Source organism: Delphinus delphis, chromosome 15 (assembly GCF_949987515.2).
Source record: "Delphinus delphis chromosome 15, mDelDel1.2, whole genome shotgun sequence".
In the NCBI taxonomy this organism is placed as follows: domain Eukaryota; kingdom Metazoa; phylum Chordata; class Mammalia; order Artiodactyla; family Delphinidae; genus Delphinus; species Delphinus delphis.
Window position 1 is genome coordinate 43,238,945 of NC_082697.1, and position 26,633 is coordinate 43,265,577.

Genomic DNA, 26,633 nt, shown 5'->3' on the forward strand with positions numbered 1-26,633 from the left:
CCGCCAGGGAATTCCCTCATTAATTACCTTGATCAGTGGCTTCTAAACTTTTTGATTTCAGGAAGACCTAAAGAGTTACTGTTTATTGAGATTATATCTATCAGTATTTATCAAATTAGAAATTAAAATGGAGAAATTTTTTAAAGTATATATGAATTCATCTTAAAACAACAACAAACCCATTACATATTAACACAAACAACACTGTTTAATGGAAAATAACTACATTTTTAAAAACAACCAAAAAAAATAATGAAAAGGGTGGCAGTGTTCTACATTTTTATAAATCTCTTTAATGGCATTCAATCTGTTAAGATATCACACACAGAGAGCCCCTGGAAAGCCTACCGTACATAGACTCGTGTGAATAAGAATAAATAGTTCTGACTCAGAGGACCCCTTGAAAAGGTCTCAGGGACCCCGGGGGTCTCCAGACCACACTTTGAGGATCTCACAAACTGCAAAGGGTGGAAGCTACGTTGTGAGAAAATTAAAAACATTAGTCATAAAGAAATGATTTAGTATCTATTAAATCAAGTGGTATTAACACATACAACAATCTGATTAAGATTTCGAAACACTGACTTCCAAATTTCCAATTTGAAATTTCAAAATACTGACTCCTACAGCAGTTTCAAAGAGTGTGCTCCACCAAAATATGTTGGGTGTGTGGGGGTTATAGGATGTACCTAATAACACGTTACCAGCTCAACATTAAGAAACATGTTTAACTGCCACATTTTCCAAACCTGACGCTGGAACCTCTTACTCCTGACACGTCTCTTAGCTCAGAGACCAGACACTCAAGGAAGACAGGCCCAGGGTGCATGTGGGCAAGATGTTTTGTTCCTTTACGTTTTTACCTGGAATGTTGTAGGCACAACTCAGCCTAGGAAGGCAAATTTTGCCTTGACTTTGAGAGCATTCAGAAGAGGCACAGAAGCAGCTAATTGACACAAAGTCTAAAACCTTCCTGGGACTTCCCTGGTGGCGCAGTGGTGAAGAGTCTGCACTCCCAATGCAGGGGTCCCGGGTTAGATCCCTCGTCAGGGAACTAGACCCCACATGCATGCTGTAACTAAGGGTTTGCATGTCACAACTAAGAGTTTGCATGCCACAACTAAGGAGCCTGCCAGCCACAATTAAGACCCGGCGCAACCAAATAAATAAATAAATAATAATAAAGGGGGGAAAAAAAAAACCTTCCTAAAGTGGGCTTCGGAAACAAAGACGGAAACTGAGCACAACAGAGCTCTCTTAACAACCTGACTTTTTCTTATTGAGTCATAACCCACAGACCACAAAAGCGAACAAGTTGATGGTTTTTAGCATATTCACAAAGCTGTACAACTATCACCACTATCCAGTTTTAGAACTTCATCCCCCCAGAAAGAAACCCCCTACTCAGTAGCAGTCACTCCCTATTTCCCCCTCCCTCACTTTTCTACTTTTTGTTTGTATAAATTTGCCTGTTCTGGACATTTCTTGTAAATGGAGACATACAATATGCGGCCTTTTGTATTTGGCTCCTTACAATTAGAATACTATTGTCCGGGTTTATCCATGTTGTAACCTGTGTCAGTACTTTTATCACAGTGTAGTAGTCCGCTGTATGGCCATGCCACATTGAAAGACACCTGGTTGTATTCACCTTTTGGCTATTATGAATAATGCTGCTATGAACATTCATGTACAATTTTTTGTATAGATGTATGCTTTCTTTTTTTTTTTTTTTTTTGCGGTACGCGGGCCTCTCACTGTTGTGGCCTCTCCCGTTGCAGAGCACAGGCTCCGGACACGCAGGCTCAGCGGCCATGGCTCACGGGCCCAGCCGCTCCGCGGCACGTGGGATCCTCCCAGACCGGGGCACGAATCTGCGTCCCCTGCATCAGCAGACGGACTCTCAACCACTGCGCCACCAGGGAAGCCCTCTTTTTTTTTAATTTTAATTTATTCGTGTATAGTTGATTTACAATGTTGTGTTAGTTTCAGTTATACAGCAAACTGATTCAGTTATACATATATTCATTCTTTTTTTAGATTCTTTCCTCATATAGGTTATCACAGAATATTGAGTAGAGTTCCCTGTGCTATACAGTAGGTCGTGGTTGGTTATCTATCTTATGTACAGTAGTGTGTGTATGTTCATCCCAAACTCCTGATTTATCCCTCCCCCTACTACTAGAAGTATGTTTTCATTTTTCTCAATATAAACCTTGGAGTGGAATTGCTGGGTTACGTGGTAATGCTATGCTTAACTTTTTGAGTAGTTGCCAGACTATTTTCCAAAGTGGCTCCACCATTTTACTTTCCTACCAGATGTGACGATGAGTTGCTGCCTCGGCATTTGACAGTATGACAGCCCTGCTCACACTCAGAGTCTGGACATTTAGATAAGGACTCAAGCTGAGGATTGCCAACCCACGTTCCCACTTTGCTTTTCCCAGTAAAAAATAACCTTTTAAAATAACCACTTAGAATTGGGCCTGAAACCACCTTGTAAGTACTAAGTGCTTACTGCCCTGCTCTCTATCTCCTGCTTGCTGGCAACCTGTGACAGAGGACTGCTCTTCCCCCCAACCCCCATTTCCGTAAGCAACAAGTCTTGTGACTTTACCTACTGCATGTGGGTGTATTGCAACTGCACCTTCAATCAAAGTGATCCCAGGGTGTGTCTTTCCCCAAAGTGGGAGCATGGATGCCGACCCCACGTGGGTGGCTTGTGCCTCCTCTTTCAGCTGGCCATAATTTGCATATTCTTAATTTAATACACTAGCTTCTCAACATAGCAGCATATGAGGGTTCCAGTTTCTCCATATCCTCACCAACACTTGTTCTCTGTCTTTATGATTACAGCCATTCTAGTTGGTGTGAAGTAGTATTTCACTGTGGTTTTGATTTGCATGTCCCTGATGATTAATGACACTGAGCAACTTTTCTGTCTGTCATTCTGTTATTTGGATGTAAGAGTTCTTAATACATTCTGGATACTAGACCCTTATCAGATATATAATTTACAAATATTTTCTCCCATTTTGTAGATTATCTTTTTTTTTTTTTTTTTTTTTTGCGGTACGCCGGCCTCTCACTGTTGTGGCCTCTCCTGTTGCGGAGCACAGGCTCCGGATGCGCAGGCTCAGCAGCCATGGCTCACGGGCCCAGCCGCTCTGCGGCATGTGGGATCTTCCCGGACCGGGGCACGAACCCGTGTCCCCTGCATTGGCAGGTGGACTCTCAACCACTGCGCCACCAGGGAAGCCCTGTAGATTGTCGTTTAACTTTCTTCATTATGCCCTTTGATGTCCTTTGTCCAATTTACCTATTTTTTTCTTTTGCTGCTTGTACTTTTGGTGTCATTTCTAAGAATCCATTGCCTAATCATGAAGATGTACTTGTATATATTTTTCTAAGAATTTTATATTTTTAGCTCTTACACTTAGGTCTCTGATCCACTTTGAGTTAATTTTATATGTAGTGTGAGGTAGGGATCCAACTTCATTCATTTGCAAGTAGATGTCTAAGCATCTTAGCACCGTTTATTTATTCTTTCTCTATTGAATTGTTTTGGTACACTTTTCCTTTAAAAAAAAATCAGTTGACCATATATGACACCAAAACCACAGGCAACGGGGACTTCCCTGGCCGTCCAGTGGTTAAGACTCCGCGCTTCCAATGCAGGGTGTGTGGGTTCAATCCCTAGTCGGGGAACTAAGATCCCACATGCCGCACGGTGCGGCCAAAAAAAATAAATAAAAAATAATAATAATGAAAAAATTTTTATTAAAAAAAAAGCACAGGCAACAAAATAAAACCGGACTTCATGAAAATTAAAACCTTTTGTGCATTAATTGTGGATTGTGCATTGTGGACTATTATTCATCCAGCCTGAAAAAGCTTCTGACATATGCTACAACACAGATGAGCCCTGGAGATATTAAGCCAGTCACAGAACGACAAATATTGTATGTTTTCACTTATGTGAGGTACCCAGAGTATCAAATTCAGAGACAGAAAGTAGAATGGTGGTGGTCAAGGGCTGGGAGAAGGGGAGGGTGGGGAGGTAGTATATAATGGATATAGAGTCTCAATTTTACAAGATGAAAGAGTTCTGGAGATGGACGGTAGTGACGGTGTCACAATGATATAAATGTACTTAATACCACTGAACTGTACACTTAAAAACAATTAAGATGGTAAATTTACATTATGTGTATTTTACCTCAATTTTTTTAAATTGGGAAAAAAATCAATTATAAATGTGAGGGTTTATTTCTTGATTCTCAATTCTATCCCACTGCTCTAACTGTCTGTCCTTATGCCAGGACCACACCTGTAGCTTTGTAGTGAGTTTTGAAATTGGAAATGTGAGTCCTCCAACTTTGTTCTTCTTTCTCAAGATGTTTTAATTAATCCTGATCTGCTGCATCTGCATCTGGATTTTAAAATCAGCTTGTCAATCTCTGCAAAGAAGCCAAGTGGAATTTTACTGGGGACGGCAATGAGTCTGTAGATCAGTCTGGGGAGTCTCGCAATCTTTATTTCTTTGGCAGCGTGGGTCTTTGTTGCTGCACGTGGGCTTTCTCTAGTTGCGGTGAGCAGGGGCTAATCTTCGTTGTGGTGCGGTGGCTTCTCTTGTTGCAGAGCACGGGCTCTAGGCACGCGGGCTTCAGTAGTTGCAGCACGTGGGCCCTAGAGTGCGTGGGCTTCAGTAGTTACGGCGCATGGGCTCAGTAGGTGCAGTGCCTGGGTTCTAGGGCACATGGGCTTCAGTAGTTGTGACACACAGGCTCAGGAGCTGTGGCTCGCGAGCTTAGTTGCTCCATGGCATGTGGGATCTTCCCACACCAGGGATCAAACCCATGTCCCCTGCACTGGCAGGTGGATTCTTAACCACTGAGCCACCAGGGAAGTCCCTGCAATCTTAACATTAAGTCTTCCAAGCCATTAACAGGGGATGTCTTTCCATTTTTAGGTTTTCTTTCTCTCAACAATGTTTTATAGTTTTCAGAACATAAGTCTGTGTCTCTTTTGGAAATTTGTTCCTAGGTATTTTATTATTTTTGATGCTATTTTAAATGGAATTGTTTTCTTAATTTCATTTTAGGATTGTTCATTGCAGATATATAAAAATACAACTGATTTCTGTATATTGATCTTTATCCTGCAACTCTGCCGAACCCATTCATTTGTACTAATACATTTTTACTAGAATCCTTAGGATTTTCTAGGTCATGTCATCTATAAGTAGAGATAGCCTCCCTTCTTCCTTTCCAATCTGGATACCTCTTATTTCATTTTCTTGGCTAAATGTCCCGGCTCCATCAGTACAGTGTTGAGTAGAAGTGCTGAGACATCCTTTGGACAAAGCAGCAGGTTAAACACAAGCTGGGGACACTCTACAGAACAAACCCAGTTTCAACAAATACACTGCAAGGCAGACAAATTAAAAAAGAGGAAACGCTCATAGATTATACTCATAGTTGCACAGATGCAACTAAGTTTCTGAACATACTATTTAAAAAATTTTTAAGGCGATCAGAGAAATTTGTACACTGCCTGAAAAACTGATATTACAGAATTGTTAATATTTTAGAGGTCATAATGGTATGACCCTATCTTTAAAAATATCCATTGAAATATTTACAAGTGAAATATTATATTTGACATTGGCTTAAACAATCTGGGAGTGGTGGGGGCATAAGGGAAACAAGACCGGCCAGGACTTGGGCTTGCGGACTGGTGAAGCCAGGTGATGGTATGTGGAAGAAGTTCATCGTAACAGTCACTCAATTTCCATATATAAAGTTTTCTACAATAAAAAAATTTTAAACGTGTCCTTGATAGCTCAATTAGGAGACACTGGCTTCTTCTGAATTTCTAGTTTTTGGTGCAACCCGCTCCCAGAACTAGCCCTGGGTGATGCAGCGGCAGCATGTTTTATTTTTGACACTGCACTGTAACTGGGGAGCCTGGAGGGAGGAGGCCTCCAGCCCTGCATCACTGACAGTCCCACCCACAGCGTCTGGCACCCGCCTTGTGCCTGGAAGGAAGGCCAGGCAAACGTGTGCCTGAAGATGCTCAGGTTCTGTCATCATGGAAACTTTTCAAACACAAGCTTAATTAAAAGCTAAATGGCAAGTGAAATACCATTTTTAGGGAAAAAAATGTACAATGTTTAGAAAGATATATGCCTCCTTGTATTTTCTAAGTTTCTATAATTAACATCTTATTTGTGTAGTGAAAATTATAAACAGGGAATTCCCTGGTGGTCCAGTGGTTAAGACTCTGTGATCTCCTCGCCAAGAGCCAGGGTTCAATCCTTGGTCGGGGAACTAAGATCCCACAAGCCTGCAGTGAGGCCAAAAAAAAAAAAAAAAAAATTGGCTTAAATATTTTAAAAACATTATAAACAGATAATGCATATTTATGGATAAACATTCCCTAAAATATTTACTACCTGTAAGAAATATACAGAGAAAATGTTTCAAAAACTGAAATGCTTTATACGACTGTAAACTCCACTGTTCCGTGGTCCTTACAGACATGTTCTAACATTCACAGTCAGTAAATGAAACTCAAATGACAAATCACCTGGGAGGATAACCTCCATCTTTTTAGATAACTGTGAGCCTAAGGTTCCTATTTGGGAGAGTCAATTTTTTTTCCAAGTTTTTATTGTGCCAACTGAAACTACTTGTCCCAGATGCTTGGCTCCCCTAAGTCCTGGAGGGGAGACAGGAGCCCCTGTGATGTCAGGGCCTGACAGCCACAGGAGGCTCACACCACCCTGCTTCCAACAAAGCCCCCAGAGCACCTCCCACCCCAACACCAAAACCAAACAAAAGCAAAGGCAGGGGCAGGTGCTGGGGGAAGGAACGATTCTGGTGAGGACCCTTCCACATACGTGCAAAGGGCAGGGGTGCTGCCCATTCACACTCTAGAAATCCTACACTGAGCGTCCGGTGCGGGAGGGAGACAGTGTCCACAGAGGGGGTACACACACAGTAAACAGACACGGCCTATTCCAGCTCTGCCCTAAAACTGCAAATCAACCGTGAAAGGGGGAGGCCTCTGAGTGAACAGCTGTCAAAGACGAAGCTCAGGCACAGGCAGTGTTTACTCTGAGTAGGGGAGAAAGGGCAATTTTATAACTAGACGGCAGGACCAGTGGCTTGGGGGGGGGGGAGGGGAGCTGGCGGTGGGTCACTGGCTCAATAAAATGGAGAGAAATGGGATATACCAGCCATTTCTGCCATGTGGTAAACCCGCCTGGGGTTGGGGTACGGAGTGCAAACATCTAGAAGCGTCAAGCCTTGGCATCACGACGCACCCAGTCCTTGCCCTCCAATGCATTAGCTCCCATCCACTTGTGCTTTCTCCCCTTGAGCAGGAGTGTCGCCCACCAACCCATTCTCCCCGACGCCCGAGCCATTTCCCCCGTCCCAGATGGCAGTGCTCACCTCTGCAGGGCCTGGATTAAGACTCAGTGCCCATGAGAGGCCACCTAGCATCCTGTCCCCAAGGACCCATACCTGATAGATGGCTTCGTCACAGGCGTTCTGAAGGCCCAGGTTCACCATCGTGTTCTGTAGTGTGCGGCCCATGTAGAATTCCAGGGAAAGATAGTAGATGCGCTGAGGAAGCAAAAGGTAGCATCTTAGACTGTGCATTCCACCCCACACACGAGAAGAGTCCGGTGCCGAGAAGACCTTCTTAGGGGCTTCGCTCAGTCAACCCTGCACTTACCTGCACATCCCTAAAATGGGCTCACTCCCTTCAGCCTTGGCCAACCTCAGCTTTCCAGGGGCAGCCCCGTAGTGGGGGCCCTTCGAAAGTAGTCTGTTCACTGCCCTTCTGGAGTCCCCAAGGGGATGGAAACGAACCACTGCCTGAGGTAGGGAGGCAGGGAGGGGCAGTAGTGGGGAACAGACTCCCAGGACAGACAGAGCCAGGTCTGAGCTTGGCGGGGCCTCTTCCCAGCCACGCCCTCGAGGAGGAGACCGCATCGCTCACACGGGGTGAAGCAGCCCTGCAGAATGAACAGCTTCTGATACCTGCACTAAGTACTCAGTGCAAACGGCACGGTCAACACAACGGGATAGACGGATGGACACGTCTACTTCCACCTGCTGACTGTTTGCTGGCTTTGGGGGACTGAGAGGTAAACCTCCATGTAAATGAGGTGACGACCACCAACACTCGCTGGGGGCCACACAGGGTTCAACACTTCCTGCGCCTGGTGCCACCTGCCCACACGACCACCCAATGGGCCACGGGAGGCGGTGGCAGAGCTGAGATCTGGCCCGCAGAGTCCCGCTCTCATACAGGGCTCCATGCTGCCTCCAGCTGTCAAGGGTAAGGCCTTGGGACTTCCCTGGAGGTCCAGTGGTTAAGGCTCCACGCTCCCAATGCAGGGGGCACGGATTCGATCCCTGGTTGGGATCCCTCATGCTGCACAGCACGGCTAAAAGAATAAAATAAAATAAAACTAGAACGCTCAAAAAAAAAAAAAAAGAGTAAGGCCTTGATGAGAGAAGGGAAAAACGCTTCCCTACAGAAGAATTCTGATTAATAAACGCAGAAGGAAGGGGAGGAATGGAAAACCACCATGAGAACAGCACAGGAACAGCTGCGCAGGTGACCACCGTGGCTCTAGGGACTGACTGGATATTCTACACAGCCCTCCAAGTGTCTCCCCACAAATAATCTTAATCGCCGTGGTGGTTTTAGCAGATGCCCCCCAATTCTCTGATAGCCTTCACTCCAGGAGGTGGTGTGGTACTCAACCCCCTCCCGCTGAGGGTGGGCTGGTCATGGCAACTCCCTTCCGACAAATAGTCTGGAAAGGGAAAACTGCAAATTCACAATTTTGGATTGTGACGATACCTTCCCCACATGATCAAGGTTAACTTCCCCAGTAACAGGTCGGGTGATATGCTGTCATGAGAAGGGGACCTCGCCTCCACGGTCTTCTTTCCAAAACTCCCAACCCCAGACTGACGGTGAGAAGCATTGGTCAGACCCAAAGTTAGGGACATCTGTGGAACTGCCTGACCAGCATCCATCAGATCTGTCAAGATCACAGAGGACAAGGAAAGACCAACAACCACTGCAGATAGAAGACTAAGGAAACAGGACGACTAAATGCCCTGAGGACCCTGGATTAGGTCCGGGACAGAGAAAGGCCATCAGAGGAAGCACTGACAGGAAGTGCTGAGCCAGCGCTAACTTCTTAGTTTTGATACCTGTGCTGTGGTCACTCAGGATGTTACCATTGGGGGCAGCCGTGAAGGGCACGTGGGCATGCTACACTCTATTTGCAACCCTCTGTCAACCTAATATTGCCTCTAAGTAAAACATAAAAGAGCAAAACCAGGCCTTGAAAAGGTGTGTGTCTGTGAGCTGTGCACGTGCACGATGATGAGAGAGCACGTCTCGGTCTCAGGTGTGAATCCGGGGAGAGCGCTGGCTGCGCTACGGTTTTACCTTTCCTATAAAATTTCCAAAATATGCAATCTAAAAAATCTATTTCCCTATGGGCTGCAGAATGCAGGGAGAAGAAAGGCCTGGATTCCTTCTCCTCAGGTGGCGAGAGGGCTGCTGGGGCCTGTGCACTTCACGGAGACACCTGCAGAGGGCGACCTGCTGAGCCCCGCACCAGCAGCTTCGGAACCTACCATGTGGGCAGAGACACGCTGAAGGCGCTTTCTTATACCTTGTTTAGAATTCTGACCAGCAGCTGACCAGAAACATCTGAGCAAACCTGGTGACCATCTGCCAGCCAACAGCCGTTTTAGTGGTGCTGCCCTTTGGGTTTTTCCAGCAGCATTCACACCATCACTTCACACTTCACTGTAGTTGTTCTTAACCTACTCTCCTCAGAACCAAGAAGCAGCCTGAAAGGATGGGCCAGGTAGAAAGAGGCTCCCAACTTGCAAAACACACAGACAGGGGACCTATGTACACGGAGAGACATCCCATGTCAATGGATTGGAAGGCCTAATGCCGTGAAGATGGCAATGATCCCAAAATGATCTACAAATTCAACACAATCCCTGTCAACATTCCAGCTGGCTTCCTTGCAGAGTGACAAGCTGATGCTAGCATTCAGATGGAAATGCAAGGGGTCTGGAATAGTCAAAACAATCTTGAAAAAGGAAACAGAAGTGGAGGACTCACACAAGTCTCAAACCTTACTACAAAACTACTGTCAGTGAGACTACACTGGCATAAAGAAGGACACACAGAGCAATGGAATAGCGCAGAGAGTCCAGAATAAACCCTCACATTTATGGCCAACTGATTTCCAACAGGAGTGCCCAGATAATTCTGTGGGGAAGAACAGTCTTTTCAACAAATGGTGCTAGGACAACTGGATATCCAGAAGCAAACGAATAAAGTTGGACTCCTCTTTCATACCATATGCAAAAAATTAATTCAAAATGGATCAAGAACATAAATGTAAGGGCAAAACGATAAAACTCTTAGGAGAAAACACAGGGGCAACTCTTTGTGACCCTGGATTAGGCAATGGTTTCTTCTGACATGACATCAAAAGCACAAGTGAAAAAACAGATAAACTGGACTTCATCAACATTTAAAACATTTGATACAATTAAGAAAGTAAAAAAGACAACCCACAAAAAGGGGGAAATGTTTTTTAATTGAAGTATAGTTGATTTACAATATTATATTAGTTTTAGGTGTACAACATAATGATTCACAATTTTGATAGATTATACTCCATTTAAAGTTATTATAAAATATTTCCCTGGGCTTCCCTGGTGGCGCAGTGGTTGAGAGTCCGCCTGCCGATGCAGGGGACACGTGCTCCGGTCTGGGAAGATCCCACATGCCGCGGAGCGGCTAAGGCCCGTGAGCCATGGCCGTTGAGCCTGCGCGTCCAGAGCCTATGTTCCGCAACAGGAGAGGCCACAACAGTGAGAGGCCCGCGTACCGCAAAAAAAAAAAAAAAAAAAAAAAAAATTTCCCTGTGCTGTACAATATATCCTTGTAGCTTATTTATTTTATACATAGGGGTTCGTACCTCTTAATCCCCTACCCCTACCTTGCCCCTCCCCTCTTCCCTCTCCCCATTGGTAACCACGTTTGTTCTCTGTATATTCAAGCCTATTTCTGTTTGGTTATATTCATTCATTTTATTTTTTAAATTCCACATATAAGTGATAACATACAGTATCTGTCTTTCTCTGTCTGACTTGTTTCACTTAGCATATAATACCTCCAAGTCTATCCATTCTTCTTGTTATGGCTGAGTAATATGCCACTGTGATACACATATCACATCTTCTTTATCCATTCATCTTTTGATGGTCACTTAGGTTGCTTCCATATCTTGGCTATTGTAAACAGTGAAAATATCTTTTCAAATTAGTTTTTTCATTTTCTTCGAATATATACCCAGGAGTGGAATTGCTGGGTCATAAGGCTTTGAGTTTTTTAACACTTTGAGTTTTTTAACAAACCTCCATACTGTTTTCCATAGTGGTTGCACCAATTTACGTTCCCAGTGTAGGAGGGTTCCCTCTTTTCCATATTCCTGCCAACATTTGTTATTTATGGTCTTTTTGATGATAGCCATTCTGACAGGTATGAGGTGACATCTCATTGTGGTTTTGATTTGCATTTCTCTGATGATTAGTGATTTTGAGCATTTTTTCATGTGCCTGTTGGCCATTTGTATGTCTTCTTTAGAAAAATGATTATTCAGGTCTTCTGCCCATTTTCCAATCAGTTTTTTTTTTTTGATATTGAGTTGTATGAGCTGTTTATATATTTTGGATATTAACCCCTTATTGGTCGTATCATTTGCAAATATTTTCTCCCATTCAGTAGGTCTTGTCTTTCGTTTTGTCAATGGTTTCCTTTGCTGTGCAAAAAAAACTTTTAAGTTTAAATTAGGTCCCATTTGTTTATTTTTTATTTTGTTTCCTTCGCCTTAAGATAAAAAAAAACTGCTAAAATTTATGTCAAAGAGTGTTCTGCCTATGTTTTCTTCTAGGAGTTTTATAGTATCTGGTCTTACAGTTAGGTCATTAATCCATTTTGAGTTTATTTTTGTATATGGTGTGAGGGAATGATCTAATTTCATTCTTCTACATGTAGCTGCCCAGTTTTCCCAGCACCACCTGTCTTTTCCCCATTGCATATTGTTGCCTCCTATGTCCTAGATTAACTGCCCGGTAAGTGGGTGTGTTTATTTCTAGGTTCTCTATTCTGTTCCACTGATCAATGTGTCTGTTTTTGCGCCAGTACCATACTGGTTTTTGTTAGTTTGTTTGTTTTTTTATTGGAGTATACTTGATTTACAATGTTGTGTTAGTTTCAGGGTGATTCAGTTATACATATATATATTCTTTTTCAGACTCTTTTCCCTTATAGGTTATTACAGAATATTCAGTAGAGTTTCCTGTGCTATACAGTAGGTCTCTGTTATCTATTTTATATGTAGTAGTGTGTATATGTTAATCTCAAACTCCTAACTTATCCCTCCCCCACCCCCCTTACTCCTTTGTTAACCATAAGTGTGTTTTCTATGTTTATGAGTCTGTTTCCTTTTTGTAAATAAGTTCATTTGTATCATTTTTTTTAGATTCCACATATAAGTGATATCGTATGATATTTGTCTTTCTCTGTCTGACCTACTTTACTTAGTATGATAATCTCTATGTCCACCCATGTTGCTGCAAATGGTATTATTTCATTCTTTTTTATGGCTGAGTAATATTCCATTGTATATATGTACCACATCTTCTTTACCTGTTCATTAGTCAGTGGACATTTAGGTTGCAGTATCATACTGTTTTGATGACTGTAGCTTTGTAGCTTTGTGACTGTAGTCACAGCATGATACCTCCAGCTCTGTTCTTCTTGGAGAAAATATTTGCAAATCACATAGCTGGTAAGAGATCTGTATCTGGAATATATATATACAATTCAATAATAAAATGACAGCCCAGTGGTAGGTTGGGCAAAGGATCTGCACAGACATTTCTACAAAGAAAATACAAATTGCCAATAAGCACATGAAAAGATGACTAACATCATGAATCATAAGGGAAATGCAAATCAAAAGCACAATGAGATGCCACTTCACATCCACTAGTACAACTATGATTAATAAGCCATCAGATAATAACAAATGGTTAGCAAGGATCTGAAAACTAGCTGATAAGAATGTAAGACGGTACAGCTACTCTGGAGACCAGTCTGGCAGGTCCTCAAAAGATAAACAGTTTACCATTTGGCCCAGCAATTCCACTCCTAGACATATATCCAAAAGAAATGAAATCCTGTGTCCACTAAAAGACTTGTATTTAATAGTCAAAAGGTGAAAACAACTCAAATGTCCACCAACTTATGAATGGATAAATAAAATGTGATAGATCCATACAGTGGAATATTATTCGGCCATAAAAAGGAATCAAGTACTGATAAAGCTACAATGAGAATGAACCTAGAAAACATTATTGCTAAATGAAAGAAGCCAGTCACAAAAGACCACATATTGTATGATTCCATTTATATGGAATATAGGTAAATCTACAGGAACAAAAAGTAGATTAGTAGTTGCCTAAGACAGGCGGACAGGGAGTTTAGGGTGGGTAGCAGCTAAAAAGCGTGGGGTTTCTTTCTGGGGTAACGAAAATGTTATAAAACTGACGGTGGTGATGGTTGCACAAAACTCTGAATATATCAAAACCACTGAATAAACTGCATACTTTAAATGGGTAAATTGTATGGTATCTGAATTTTATCTCAATAAATATTGTATGTAAGATAGAATACTTCCACTTATAAAGGTGGTAGAATAAAAATGTCTCTACCCACTTCTCCCTAAAACTCACTGACCCTAGGAAAACAGAGGTGGAAACTGAGGGAGGCAGAACTCAGCCAGAAACTGCCCCTTGTAACACTTCACCACCAAGCTGCAGGAGAAGGATGAGGGTGACTGTCCACTGCTGGTCTCTGCCTTCTGAGGCCAATGAAGGGACAAAGCACTTTACACTCACATGCGTGCACACATGTCTACACCCACATGTGTACATGCATTCACACCCACGGCACACACTCGCTCACACCTGTGTGCGCATGCACACACACACACACACACACACACACACACACACACCACAAAACTGGGAACCAGGAGGGGCTGCTCCCTCCATGCTGCACACAGCAGGCCCTGCCCCATCATCCAGCTGCAAGCAACTGGCTCAGGAAGAATCCCCTCCACTCAGAGATGGAGCTCAGGGTCTACACCCTGAGAAGAAAAACAGAACAGACAGGAAATACAACAGACAAAGGACACCCAACATTTACCAAGGGCCACATGAAATCCATAAACACAGACCCATCTAAGATATCAAGAAACACTGATAAGGTAACAAAGGGACTCAACCAAGCACGGGAAAGAAGTAAAATAAATAAGAGATAAAACCACCACAGAAATGGAGGCAGCACTGAATGCAAAACAGCGGCACAGCTGAAAACAAAAAGCTGGCTGGAAAAGTGAGCAAAGTGGGGGAAAAGCATGAAGAGGACTGGAGAGAAAAATACCCATACGGAAGACAAAGAATACTTAACATCTGCATAATCAGTGTTCCTGAAGAAAGAAAATGAATAAAATGTTAAAAAAACTTTTCAACATGTAATTTAAGAAAACTTTACATATATATTAAATCTACAAATTGAAAGAACATGCTTACGTACAAAAAAAATTCCAGTGTCCTTTAAATCACAAACACGTCGCAGTGTAACGAGTGATTCTGCAGAGCTGCCCTCTGCTCCACCACCGCTGTCACTGCTGCTCACGGCCCATTGCTTCCTCCTGACTTTTCACTGTCCTGGACACTATTTACTCTATACTTGAACTGATTTATTATTATATGGGGTTCCCAAAGCACGGTACCACACCTCCCTCTAGATGGGGCTTAGTAATCAACGTGAAAACACACTGAGATGACAACACCCAGCTGTCCCAGAGAGTGAGTGAATGTTTTGAGCAGCCATTCCCTTCTTCTAGGCACACATGAAGGCCATGCCTATTTATGGGGTTCTCCCAACAGGTTTTATAAAAAGTTGGCAGGGCATGGAGCAACAAAGCCCGTGAGCCACAACTACTGAGCCTGCGCATCTGCAGCCTGTGCTCCACAACAAGAGAGGCCGCGACAGTGAGATGCCCGTGCACCGCGATGAGGAGTGGCCCCCACTCGCCGCAACTAGAGGAAGCCCGCGAGCAGAAACAAGGACCCAACACAGCCAAAAATGAATAAAGAAAGAATGAAAGAAAGAATGAATGGATCAGATTTATATTTAAAAAAAAAAAAAAAGTTGGCAGGGGACTTCCCTGGTGGTCCAGAGGTTAAGAATCCACCTTCCAGGACTTCCCTGGTGGCGCAGTGGTTAGGAATCCACCTGCCAATGCAGGGACAAGGGTTCGAGCCCTGGTCCAGGAAGACCCCACATGCCACAGAGCAACTAAGCCCGTGTGCCACAACTACGGAGCCTGCGCTCTAGAGCCTGTGAGCCACAACTACTGAGCCCTTATGCCATAACTACTGAAGCCCGCACGCCTAGAGCCCATGCTCTGCAATAAGAGAAGCTACCGCAATGAGAAGCCCATGTATCGCAATGAAGAGTAGCCCCCGTTTGCCACAGCTAGAGAAAGCCCGTGTGTAGCAACGAAGACCCAACGCAGCCAAAAATAAATAAATTAATAAATAAATAAACTTTTTTTAAAAACCTTTAAAAATAATTTAAAAAAAAAGAATCCACCTGCCAATGCAGGAAACACAGGTTCCAGCCCTGGTCCAGGAAGATCCCACATGCCGCGGAGCAACTAAGCCCGTATGCCACAACTACGGAGGCTGCGCTCTAGAGCCTGAGAGCCACAACTACTGAAGCCCGCATACCTAGAGCCTGTGCTCCGCAACAAGAGAAGCCACTGCAATGAGAAGCCTGCTCATTGCAACTAGAGAAAGCCCATGAGCAGCAACGAAGACCCAAAGCAGCCAAAAATAAATTAATTTATTAAAAAAAAAAAAGAATCCTCCTTCCAATGCAGGAGACGCAGGTTTGATCCCTGGTCAGGGAACTAAGATCCCACATGCTATGGGGCAACTAAGCCCGTGCACGGCAACTACTGAACCCACGCACTCTGGAACCTGCGCACCACAACTAGAGAGAAGTCTGCGCGCCACACTGAGAGATCCCGAGTGCCGCAACTAAGACCCAACACTGCCAAAAATAAATAAATAATATTAAAAAAAAAAAAGTTGGCAGGTCAGGGATATGATCAAGATGTTTTTATTTTGCCTTTAACTATAAATATGTATTTTAAAAGTTGTAGTTCGATCTTTCTGCTACAGTTTCCAACTTTTAACTAGCACTATGAAAATAGCTTGATTATCTCTTTTTCTAAGAGATGGGTGCTGAGGGATAAAATGTTGGGCCCAGTCTTAAAGCCTCTGGATCTCTTTCATTTTCCTCCCAAGTTCAACATGGGTGTCCAGGGTTCAGCTGTGTATTTAGTTCTGTAAACCTGCCTGGGCAGCCTCCTGCGGCATCCTGAACAAGAGGGCAGCAGGAGCAGCATGGCATCCAGGGTCCCCCCAGCACTGCCCACTCAGAAAGGGCCGACCACGGTCAGCTCTGCGCCAGGCACTGCTGCAGACTGTGCCTGGCTGGAGCTCTGGACTCAGGGTTTGTGCCTTGTTTTCTGTTGCTGTTTTTGTCTGTGTGACTTGAGAACTTTTATTGTTTCCTCACGTATGTTGATTTTGTTTTCCCCAGTTTCCTTAAGATGGTTCAGCGTGAAACCATCAAACTGAAGAAGGCGCTTGAGAAGCCGGCCAATGACATGCACAGATTTTGAACCACACGGACTGGGTCCCCATCCCACCAGCGGCCGGTGGGGCGACCTGGTCACTTTATGTCTCTGATAGCACCATGCCTACCTGGGACTCGGCAATGCTGGTCCCCTCACCTGGCCAGATTTTCAGGGAGGGGTGTGGAACCTAAAGAACAGGGTGACAATTCTGGGAAAAAACCACCTTCAAAGGGCCAGCTCCTTGCCAGGCGCAAACTCTGCCGCTTGATGGCCAAGGCCATCGCAGGCCCGGCCCAGCCCCTTCCTACCTCTCCAGCCCCTCCAGCCGCCCCGGCGCCATCTGTGCAACCTTGGACAGGGCCTCCCGGCTCAGGGGTGCCAATAGAGAACCAGATGTTCACCTGCTTGAGCCTGAGAACAGCAGGGACCCCTTAACCTTGCCACACAGCTCTGGGGGGCCGTCTGCAGGCCTGAACTCGGTCACTGATCTTTCTTGCAGAGTCCCTTCTTTGCAATATGGCTGTAACAAGTGTTAAATGGCCTAGAAGCAGCCTTAAGTTTTTTATAAATTGAGTTTATTTATTACATGCAAAGCCCACACCAACAAGTAACATCACAGAAAAGCATAAACAAAGCTCTTGACAAAGATGAAAATATGATCAACACAAACATTATACAACGTATTACTCTCCTAAAGAATCTTAGGAGTTAATGAACTCTGTGAAAATGGAGTTTAATGCCCATAGGTAGAGCCTCATTTTGCTCTCTCTACAACCGAGATTAATACATACAACTGGACTTTCTGAGACCTCCAATTTCTTTCCCCTCTCCTAAAAGTGTGTTTAGAGTCCTTGTTTAACAGAAGGGTTTGAATGCTCTGCAGGAAAAGGAAAGAAATAACTTTCAACACTCAGGGCATTGAAGCACAGACTGGGGCAATCGACTTCACCACCAGCAAGAACCTGATTCTACAGGCAGATCTGGCCAGGAAGGTGTCCGCCTGCGCCAGGAACACGCAGCCTCACTCCTCTTGTCTATCAGATTCTATCGGTGCCGCAGCGGCGTCTTAACCCACGAGCTGCCCTCTCGCAGCACAGAGTGGCTCCCTCCAGCCAGAGCTGGCCCTGACATGACACAGGGACACTGACCACTGACCCAACACAGAATTCAGCTCCGCTGGGCCCCCCAGCCTCTACAAAGGCACTGAGGTCACCTCCAGCCTGCCGCCCTGCCCGGGCAGCTCAGCGAGAGGAGGGCTGCTGGGGGGAGGGGCCCTTCCACCCCTGTCCTCACTGAGCATGTCCCCGTGTACACGCCACTGCGTCTGAGGGGCTTTTTGGAGGAGACAGCTTTATAAAACCACTACAGTGCTTGTGTGAGGACGCCGAGCGTTATCTACCACACCTCCTAAGGCCCAACCTATGAAGTCACACTCGTACTTTCTTTCAGAGCCAAGTGCCGGGGAACCTTGGCTTCCCCTAACTGGTGGGTTGTGTCTCAACGTGGACCACGAATGTCGTTTCTTGTATTTTAGGTACTGGTACCTAGGAGTAGAACACAGGTCTGTTTGCGCAAAGTCAACTTGGAAAATGTAAAGTATGATAAAATTACAGTATTTTATCCCTGTAAAATCTACAGGGATTTTACACTCAGAGATCGCTTAGCTCTGCAGGAAACAAATTCACTTTGTGTTACATGATGTCAGTGTCACAGTCCTGTGCCTCCCACCTTATGTGCCATTAAGCTCTACAAAGCGTCTACTCACCCCATCCCAGAGCCAGATAATCACGGAGGCCACCTTGTCCCTGACAGATAGCCAGAGCCTAATCAATTTATAGTAAGTGATCTGGACCACGTCAAACTACACTTGGGACTCAGTGTTATAACAGAGCTACTTTCACCTTTAAAAAAACAATGGTGTTTCAAGGCTGAGAAAAGACACTCAGCTAAAACTGAAATTACATGTAATTCCTATTCCAGAAGATCCTGTTGAAGGCATTGTTAACCAGACTTTTTTTTTTTTAACATCTTTATTGGAGTATAATCGCTTTAAAATGTTGTGTTAGTTTCTGCTGTATAACAAAGTGAATCAGCTATACGTATACATATATCCCCACATCCCCTCCCTCTTGCGTCTCCCTCCCACCCTCCTTATCCCACCCCTCTAGGTGGTTGCAAAGCACTGAGTTGATCTCCCTGTGCTATGCAGCTGCTTCCCACTAGCTATCTATTTTACATTTGGTAGTGTTTGTATGTCAGTTGTCAATGTTGCTCTCTCACTTTGTCCCAGCTTACCCCTCCCCCTCCCCGTGTCCTCAAGTCCATTCTCTATGTCTGCATCTTTATCCCTGTCCTGACCCTAGGTTCACCAGAACCTTTTTTTTTTTTTTAGATTCCATATATATGCATTAGCATACAGTATTTGTTTTTCCCTTTCTGACTTATTTCACTCTGTATGACTGACTCTAGGTCCAGCCACCTCACTACAAATAACTCAATTTCATTTCTTTTCATGGCTGAGTAATATTCCATTGCATATATGTGCCACATCTTCTTTATCTATTCATCTGTCGATGGACACTTAGGTTGCTTCCATGTCCTGGCTATTGTAAATAGTGCTGCAATGAACACTGTGGTACATGCCTCTTTCTGAATTATGGTTTTCTCGGGGTATATGCCCAGTAGTGGGATTGCTGGGTCGTATGGTCGTTCTATTTTTAGTTTTTTAAGGAATCTCCATACTGTTCTCCATAGTGGCTGTATCAGTTTACATTCCCACCAACAGTGCAAGAGGGTTCCCTTTTCTCCCCATCCTCTCCAGCATTTATTGTTTGTAGATTTTTTAATGATGGCCATTCTGACTGGTGTGAGGTGATACCTCATGGTAGTTTTGATTTGCATTTCTCTAATGATTAGTGATGTTGAGCATCTTTTCATATGTTTGTTGGCAATCTGTATATCTTCTTTGGAGAAATGTCTATTTAGATCTTCTGCCCATTTTTTGATTGGGTTCTTTGTTTTTTTGATATTGAGCTGAATAAGCTGCTTGTATGTTTTGGAGATTAATCCTTGGTCAGTTGCTTCATTTGCAAATATTTTCTCCCATCCTGAGAGTTGTCTTTTCATCTTGTTTATGGTTTCCTTTGCTGTGCAAAAGCTTATAAGTTCATTAGGTTCCATTTGTTTATTTTTGTTTTTATTTCCATTACTCTAGGAGGTGGGTCAAAAAGGATCTTGCTGTGATTTATGTCATAGAGTGTTCTGCCTATGTTTTCCTCTAAGAGTTTTATAGTGTCTGGTCTTACATTTAGGTCTTTAATCCATTTTGAGTTTATTTTTGTGCATGGTGTTAAGAAGTGTTCTAATTTCATTCTTTTACATGTAGATGTCCAGTTTTCCCAGCACCACTTATTGAAGAGGCTGTCTTTCCTCCACTGTATACTCTTGCCTCCTTTATCAAACATAAGGTGACCATATGTGCATGGGTTTATCTCTGGGCTTTCTATCCTGTTCCATTGATCTATATTTCTGTTTTTGTGCCAGTACCATACTGTCTTGATTACTGTAGCTTTGTAGTATAGTCTGAAGTCCAGGAGACTGATTCCTCCAGCTCCGTTTTTCTTTCTCAAGACTGCTTTGGCTATTTGGGGTCTTTTGTGTTTCCATACAAATGGTGAAATTTTTTGTTCTAGTTCTGTGAAAAATGCCATTGGTAGTTTGATAGGGATTGCACTGAATCTGTAGATTGCTTTGGGTAATGTAGTCATTTTCACAATGTTGATTCTTCTAATCCAAGAACATAGTATATTTCTCCATCTGTTTGTATCATCTTTAATTTATTTCATCAGTGTCTTATAGTTTTCTGCATACAGGTCTTTTGTCTCCTTAAGTAGGTTTATTCCTAGATATTTTTGTTGCAATGGTACATGGTAGTGTTTCCTTAATTTCTATTTCAGATTTTTCATCATTAGTGTATAGGAATGCAAGAGATTTCTGTGCGTTAATTTTATATCCTGCTACTCTACCAAATTCATTGATTAGCTTTAGTAGTTTTCTGGTAGCATCTTTAGGATTCTCTACATATAGTATCATGTCATCTGCAAACAGTGACAGTTTTACTTCTTCTTTTCCGATTTGGAGTCCTTTTATTTCTTTTTCTTCTCTGACTGCTGTGGCTAAAACTTCCAAAACTATGTTGAATAATAGTGGTGAGAGTAGGCAACCTTGTCTTGTTCCTGATCTTCGAGGAAATTTAACCAGACTTTTCAGTTGTCCAATTACCTTTCTAAATTTCTGTGTTCATTTCTCTTCCCTTCGCCATATCCTAACAGCCCCATCCTCTACAAGGCAGAAAAGAGCCAGCTATCTGCTGCCTGCTGTTTACCTGCTTCATCTCTTAAAATGTGTGGGTTTCCATATGGGTTAGAGCCTGCTCTGTTTAATGGGCGGGGAAAAAGGAGGTATATCTGGAAAGATGTGTAAAGTGCTCTCAGTTTTCTTCCTTGTATTTCTTATCAGCAGCACAGCTGACAAAGCTGGTTAAGGTCTGCAGTTGACAACACTGTGTTGGTGTGAACACCCTGAGTTTTTTCCAAATGTTCTTGTCGTATAAGGGAATCTCCTTGATTTTCCAAGTTACACATTTGAGTTTTCAGGGGTAAAGGGGTATCAAGTCTAAAACTTACTTTCAAATGGTTCACAGAAAAAATGTAGTTATACAGAGAGAAAGACATAACAAACATGTTAAAAATGTTTCATGTTTGGGGAATCCGGATAAAGAGCATATGGGAATTCTTTGTATCATTCTTGCAACTTGTAAAAGTCTGAAATCACATAAAATAAACATTTAAAAAATCATCTATAAAGGGCTAGGATGCAGAAATAAGATCGGTTACAATATTTCATATACAAAGGGTTAGCCATCCACAGCACCTGCCTAAGGCTGCCTAAGCCATCCACTTACACAACACTGTAAGTCAGGGTTCCTCAGAAAAACAGAATCAACAGGATATATACACAGAGATTTATTTTAAGGAATTGGGTCACATAATCATGGGGGTCCAAGACCAAAATCTGCTGGGGTGAGGCTGCAGGCTGAAGACCCAAGAAGGAGCAGCATTTGTAGTCCAAAGGCCTTCTGCCGGCAAATTCCTTCTGGCTGGGGAGGGATGTGGAGAGGAAGAGAGGGGAGGTGGCTATGGTGGGGGTATCAGTCTTTGTTCTGTTCAGGCCTTCAACTGATTAGAGGCCATCTACATTACAGAGGGTAATCTACTTTCCTCAAAATCCACTGACTTTAATGTTAATCTCATCTAGAAAACACCTTCACACAAACAACCAGAAAAATATTTGACCAAATATCTGGGCACCATAGCCCAGCCAAGTTGACACACAAAATTAACCATCACAGCCTGCAGGAGCAGAGGCTAGACTGTCTTCTAAGAAAAATCACGGCGCACATCCAAAGCTTCCTAATCTCATAAATGACGGCTTCAGCCTACCTTCCATTTGGCAAGCTGTCAGGGTAATCAGCAACATGAAACATCTGCCCCTCCCCTGCTTCTGGCCAGAGAAAGTAACTCTGAGCTCTCTGCTATCAGGGAAGCTTGCCCGTGGGATACAAGGTCAACTTCACACAGATGAGGGCAAACACATCAGAACAGTTGAGTGGGTCAAAAAGATCCCAGTGCTGGACCCACTCCTGCCTAATTCAAACAGAATTTCAGAAGTAGGGGTTGTGTGCAGCCAAGGCAACAAAAAACTGCTCTAGATCATCTTCCTTTAACTCCTAGATCCAGCCAAACCATAAGATTAATTGTATTCATCATGATTATCTTACTAGAAATATTTAGGACAGCTGTTTGGACCCAGTGGTAGAGCTCCTTTCCTTAGTCCAACATTATGGTTATGCCAAGAGCTCATGGGGAAAAGCCATGGTAAACTGGCCAGTCCATCCACTACAAGGATGCAATCAGGCCAGCTGTCCACATCGAACAACATCTCCTTTAAAGACCCATGGAAGAAATCTCGCATCTGCTCATTCTAGAATTTACTGCAGAGATTCCATGACTCCCATAACTGGGCATGATCTGCAATTTGCTTTGGTTGCCAGAACTTACATCTGCATTTTGTCTCCTGACCATGTATCTGAACTTAACCCACTTTCCTACCCTTACTGTCTTGCCCCAACTTTCTCTTTGAGGTCTTCTATGAAGTTGAAACTTTTGCAGCATATCTTGCTTAAGCATTCTCAAATTCTTTTTGGATGGAATGTTAATATCAAGTGGAAACATTTTATCAGCAAACACAAAGCTGTAATGTTTTAGAACGGCAAGGTACTCAGGGATGGATTACCTAGCTTGACCTTCCTTATTTTAAAGATGAAGAAACTGAGACCAAGAAAGGTTAAGAAATCCACCCAAGCCCAAGGGTCAAACAGGCCAAATGGTAAAGCCAGGAGGAGCCTGGATTTCTGTGAGCCATCCCTCACCACCCAGCTCTTTTCCGTCCCTGAGTTTGCAGTGGAGTCCTGACCTTGCCATCACTTCAGAGACTCCTGGAGCCGACTTTAGAACTAAGCCTGCCTCCTGCCAAGAGCAGACTTCTTAATTTTAGCCTGATTTTTTGACTTGCTGATTTGCCAGCTTACTTGAAAACTCCTCCTCTGAGCACTGAGCTTCAACCGTTTCTACTATTACCAAAAATAGAGTGCTTGAGAGTTATGAAACAATAGGTGCAGCATAGCACTATACTAGTTTGTGTAATAAAAACAAATGTTTCTACCTGCACAGAAAAAAAGATGTGGAACACAAGATGTTTGTAGCATTTACAGTGTTACCACTAGGTGGTGAGATTACAGTTAATTTTTTCCTTTTGGCTTATCTGTGTTTTCTAATTTTTTCTCCAATGATCACAAGGACTTGCATAACTGTTTTAAAGTAAATAAAAATATTAAATACAAGCACTTTAACTTATTGTTTAGATCGTCAGGCTGCCTAAGTCTGCAGTGCAGTGGTTCACATCCTTGAAGCCGCTCTTAGGCTGGGGGTGTGGCTCTGCAGGATTCTTATTGGGAGACCTTCCACGTCCCCTCAGCTCTGATCCTCCTGGGGCTTGTTTCTTGTCCTTTACAAGCAAACATGTAACTTTTGCAGAAAAAGGAGATGATGAGCTTATTTTCAACATGAATTAGCCAGACTGAAGCACTCAAATTCCAAGTTTCCACTTTCAGATGACCTTCCTATCCAGGACAAGCAAACAACCTTCCATTTACAGGCTGTGTGGCTTTAAAGAAGAGAAAGGTTTACACCTATAGCCACCATAGCAATCAGTGAGGATGAGCAAACCTGTTTTGTTAGAGGGATTTAATCCTGTTCATGAAAGGTTATTTCTGTAATCCCTGAGCCCATCACTAGCCTTTTCAGGATCTAAATATAAATAAACACTCTAATGGGACCCCACGGTGTTGCAGTGTGTTCTGGTCCAGCTGCAGGGAAATACCCTTGAATATGCCATCAGAGATGTCACCTGCTACATGAATAACAATGATATTGCAAATCAGAGCTCTGCCATCAGCAGGGAATTCTGGGGGAGCCACTGCCTGTTGGCCAGTTTCCCTGGCAAAGTCATCCCAAGCCCTTGTTGAAATAACCTGTTTCAGCCATTTGGTGCCACTCCATTCTTCACTGTCTTGCATACTAAATATGAAGATCCTAGTTGGTATTCTAACAAATCTGTCCTTTTTACCACCTCTCTTTTAGGAAAAAAGAGTGCCCCAGAATAAGTTTGGAAAGGCAACCAATCTCAGACTTAGCAATTATTAAACATTTCTTAACGCCCTACAAAAATACTGTAAAATACTATCAACAAAGCAACTGCCCAGTGCTCAGGTGTGCACTGCAAGTCAAATCTTTGCAAATTGGCTTCAGGCCTGCAAGTGTGTCCTTTCCTCACCAGTTTTCACTCTACATTAGTATAGTAGAAAGGCTAAAACTTTCCACGGTCAAGAGGAAAAAAACAAAAACCAACAAACAAAACTGGTAGCAGGGGCCTGGCCAAGCCCATACCCATCAAACCGAAAACTACCACTTTGGAGAATCATATTTACTGACTTGGAAAGCTGTTGAAAAAGCTACAAATGTTGATGAATGAAACAGAAGAGCCACAAAATTGTATATACAACATGCTTTTTAAAAGTGTGCATATATATTCAAGAACAGGAAAAGATGTAGAAGGACATGCACCTATATTTTAACACAGTTAATAACGGAGGTGATGAGCACATTTTCTCTCATGTATTTTGTACTTTTCTACCATAAACCTACATGTGTGTAAACTGTAAAAAGAAAACAATTCCTTAACGTCGGCCAACCTTAAGCTAAATGAAGTTCTTCAAGGCAGGTGTGAGCGCCTGGAAGGCAGAGTCCATCACTGCGGGCTCCTTCTCCTCAGCAGGCTTCCCAGTGACGCCCCCCATCTCTGCCCGCCCGGATATTAGGCCCCAACCACAGGGCTCCAGGCCGCCCAGTACGCGAGGTGAGGGTTAGGCGACGCCGTGTGCGGGGCCGTCTCACCCGGTGATCTCTCCTCAACTCCGGGGGTGGGGGGGTGGGGCGGGGTGTCGCTCCCCATCTTAGGGGGTCTCTCCTTACCCGTGGGTCTGTCCTCACTTGGGGGCGGTCTCTCCCCATCTCGCGGGGAGGTCCCTCCTCACCGGGGGTCTCTCCCCACCCCGGTGCAGCCTCACCTTGGGGTCGCGCTCGTAGTAGTGCTGCTGCGTGCGGATCCAGCGGCCCACCAGGTGGTCTCGCACCGTGTGCGCCAGCGCCAGGTAGTAGTCGCGGCGCGTGGCCACGTTGCGGTCCTTGACGAGCGTGAAGTGCAGGTGCCGGTTGAAGCTCTTCCGCACCTCGGCCACGTCGCCCAGCCCCGCCAGCCCGCGCACGCTGATCTGCTTCCGCCTCTCGCCGTCCGTCAGCGGCTTCGCCATCGCGCCGGCAGTCCGAGGAGGACGAGGAGGAGGAAGGCAAGATAAGCCGCGGGGACACGCCCGCACGGAGGATGCTGCAGCTTCGCCGGCTGCCAGGCCGCGCCTGCGCACTGCGCTGCGGCGGCGAGGAAGGGAGGTGCAGAGGGTGCGCCTGCGCGCTGCGCCGGACCACGTGAGGGGCGGGGCCTGAGGAAGGGCGGGGCCGCAGGATGGGAGGGGCCTGCTGGAGGGGCCGCGCACCGACCCCTGGGTGAAGGAGTATTGCTGAGTTTCTCAACTTCCAGAGCTGAGGGTGAGGTCCTGGACTTATGGCCCATTCCTGCCAGCAACTCTCTTCATGTCCACTCCCTGAGACGGTGTCTCCTCCTGCTCGTCCCCCTCCCTAAAGCTGCTCACCTGGTTCCTACCTGCAGGTCCTCATCTGGGGCCCTCTTGCTCACTCTCACCAGCAACCCTCCAGTCTACACCCGCTAGCACCACCGCTGCTGTTCCCCAGGGCCGTCTTCGGGTCCCCGGCTTCAGTGTTGCTCCCACTGCTCCTCCCTGATCCTATCTTGACCTCTGGGGTCTCTGCATCAAGGAGAGTCCTTACAGGTTGGTTTAACATTGAAAAACTGGCAGTATTCACTGAAGCTAAACAAACGCCTACTTCTGACCCAGCAATTCTAGTCCAGAGAAAATACCCAACAGAAACGAATGCTTATACCAACCAGAAGGCATGTACAGAAATGCTCATAATACTCAAATATTCAGAACAGTCCCAAACTGGAAACCACGCAAATGCCCACCAAT

At 44.3% G+C, this 26,633-nt stretch overlaps 1 protein-coding gene across 1 annotated transcript in view; it reads right to left on the minus strand.

Moving 5' to 3' along the window:
* Positions 1-25,927, minus strand: part of PYGB (glycogen phosphorylase B) — a 52,728-nt gene extending 26,801 nt beyond the window's left edge. The window contains exons 1-2 of the mRNA XM_060031267.1: positions 25,599-25,927; positions 7,533-7,634 (exon numbers count right to left, since the gene is read on the minus strand). Coding sequence (XP_059887250.1) covers positions 7,533-7,634; positions 25,599-25,841 — 345 coding nt within the window. The 5' untranslated portion in view covers positions 25,842-25,927. The remainder of the gene's footprint in view (positions 1-7,532; positions 7,635-25,598) is intronic.
* Between the last annotated feature and the right edge of the window lie 706 nt (positions 25,928-26,633).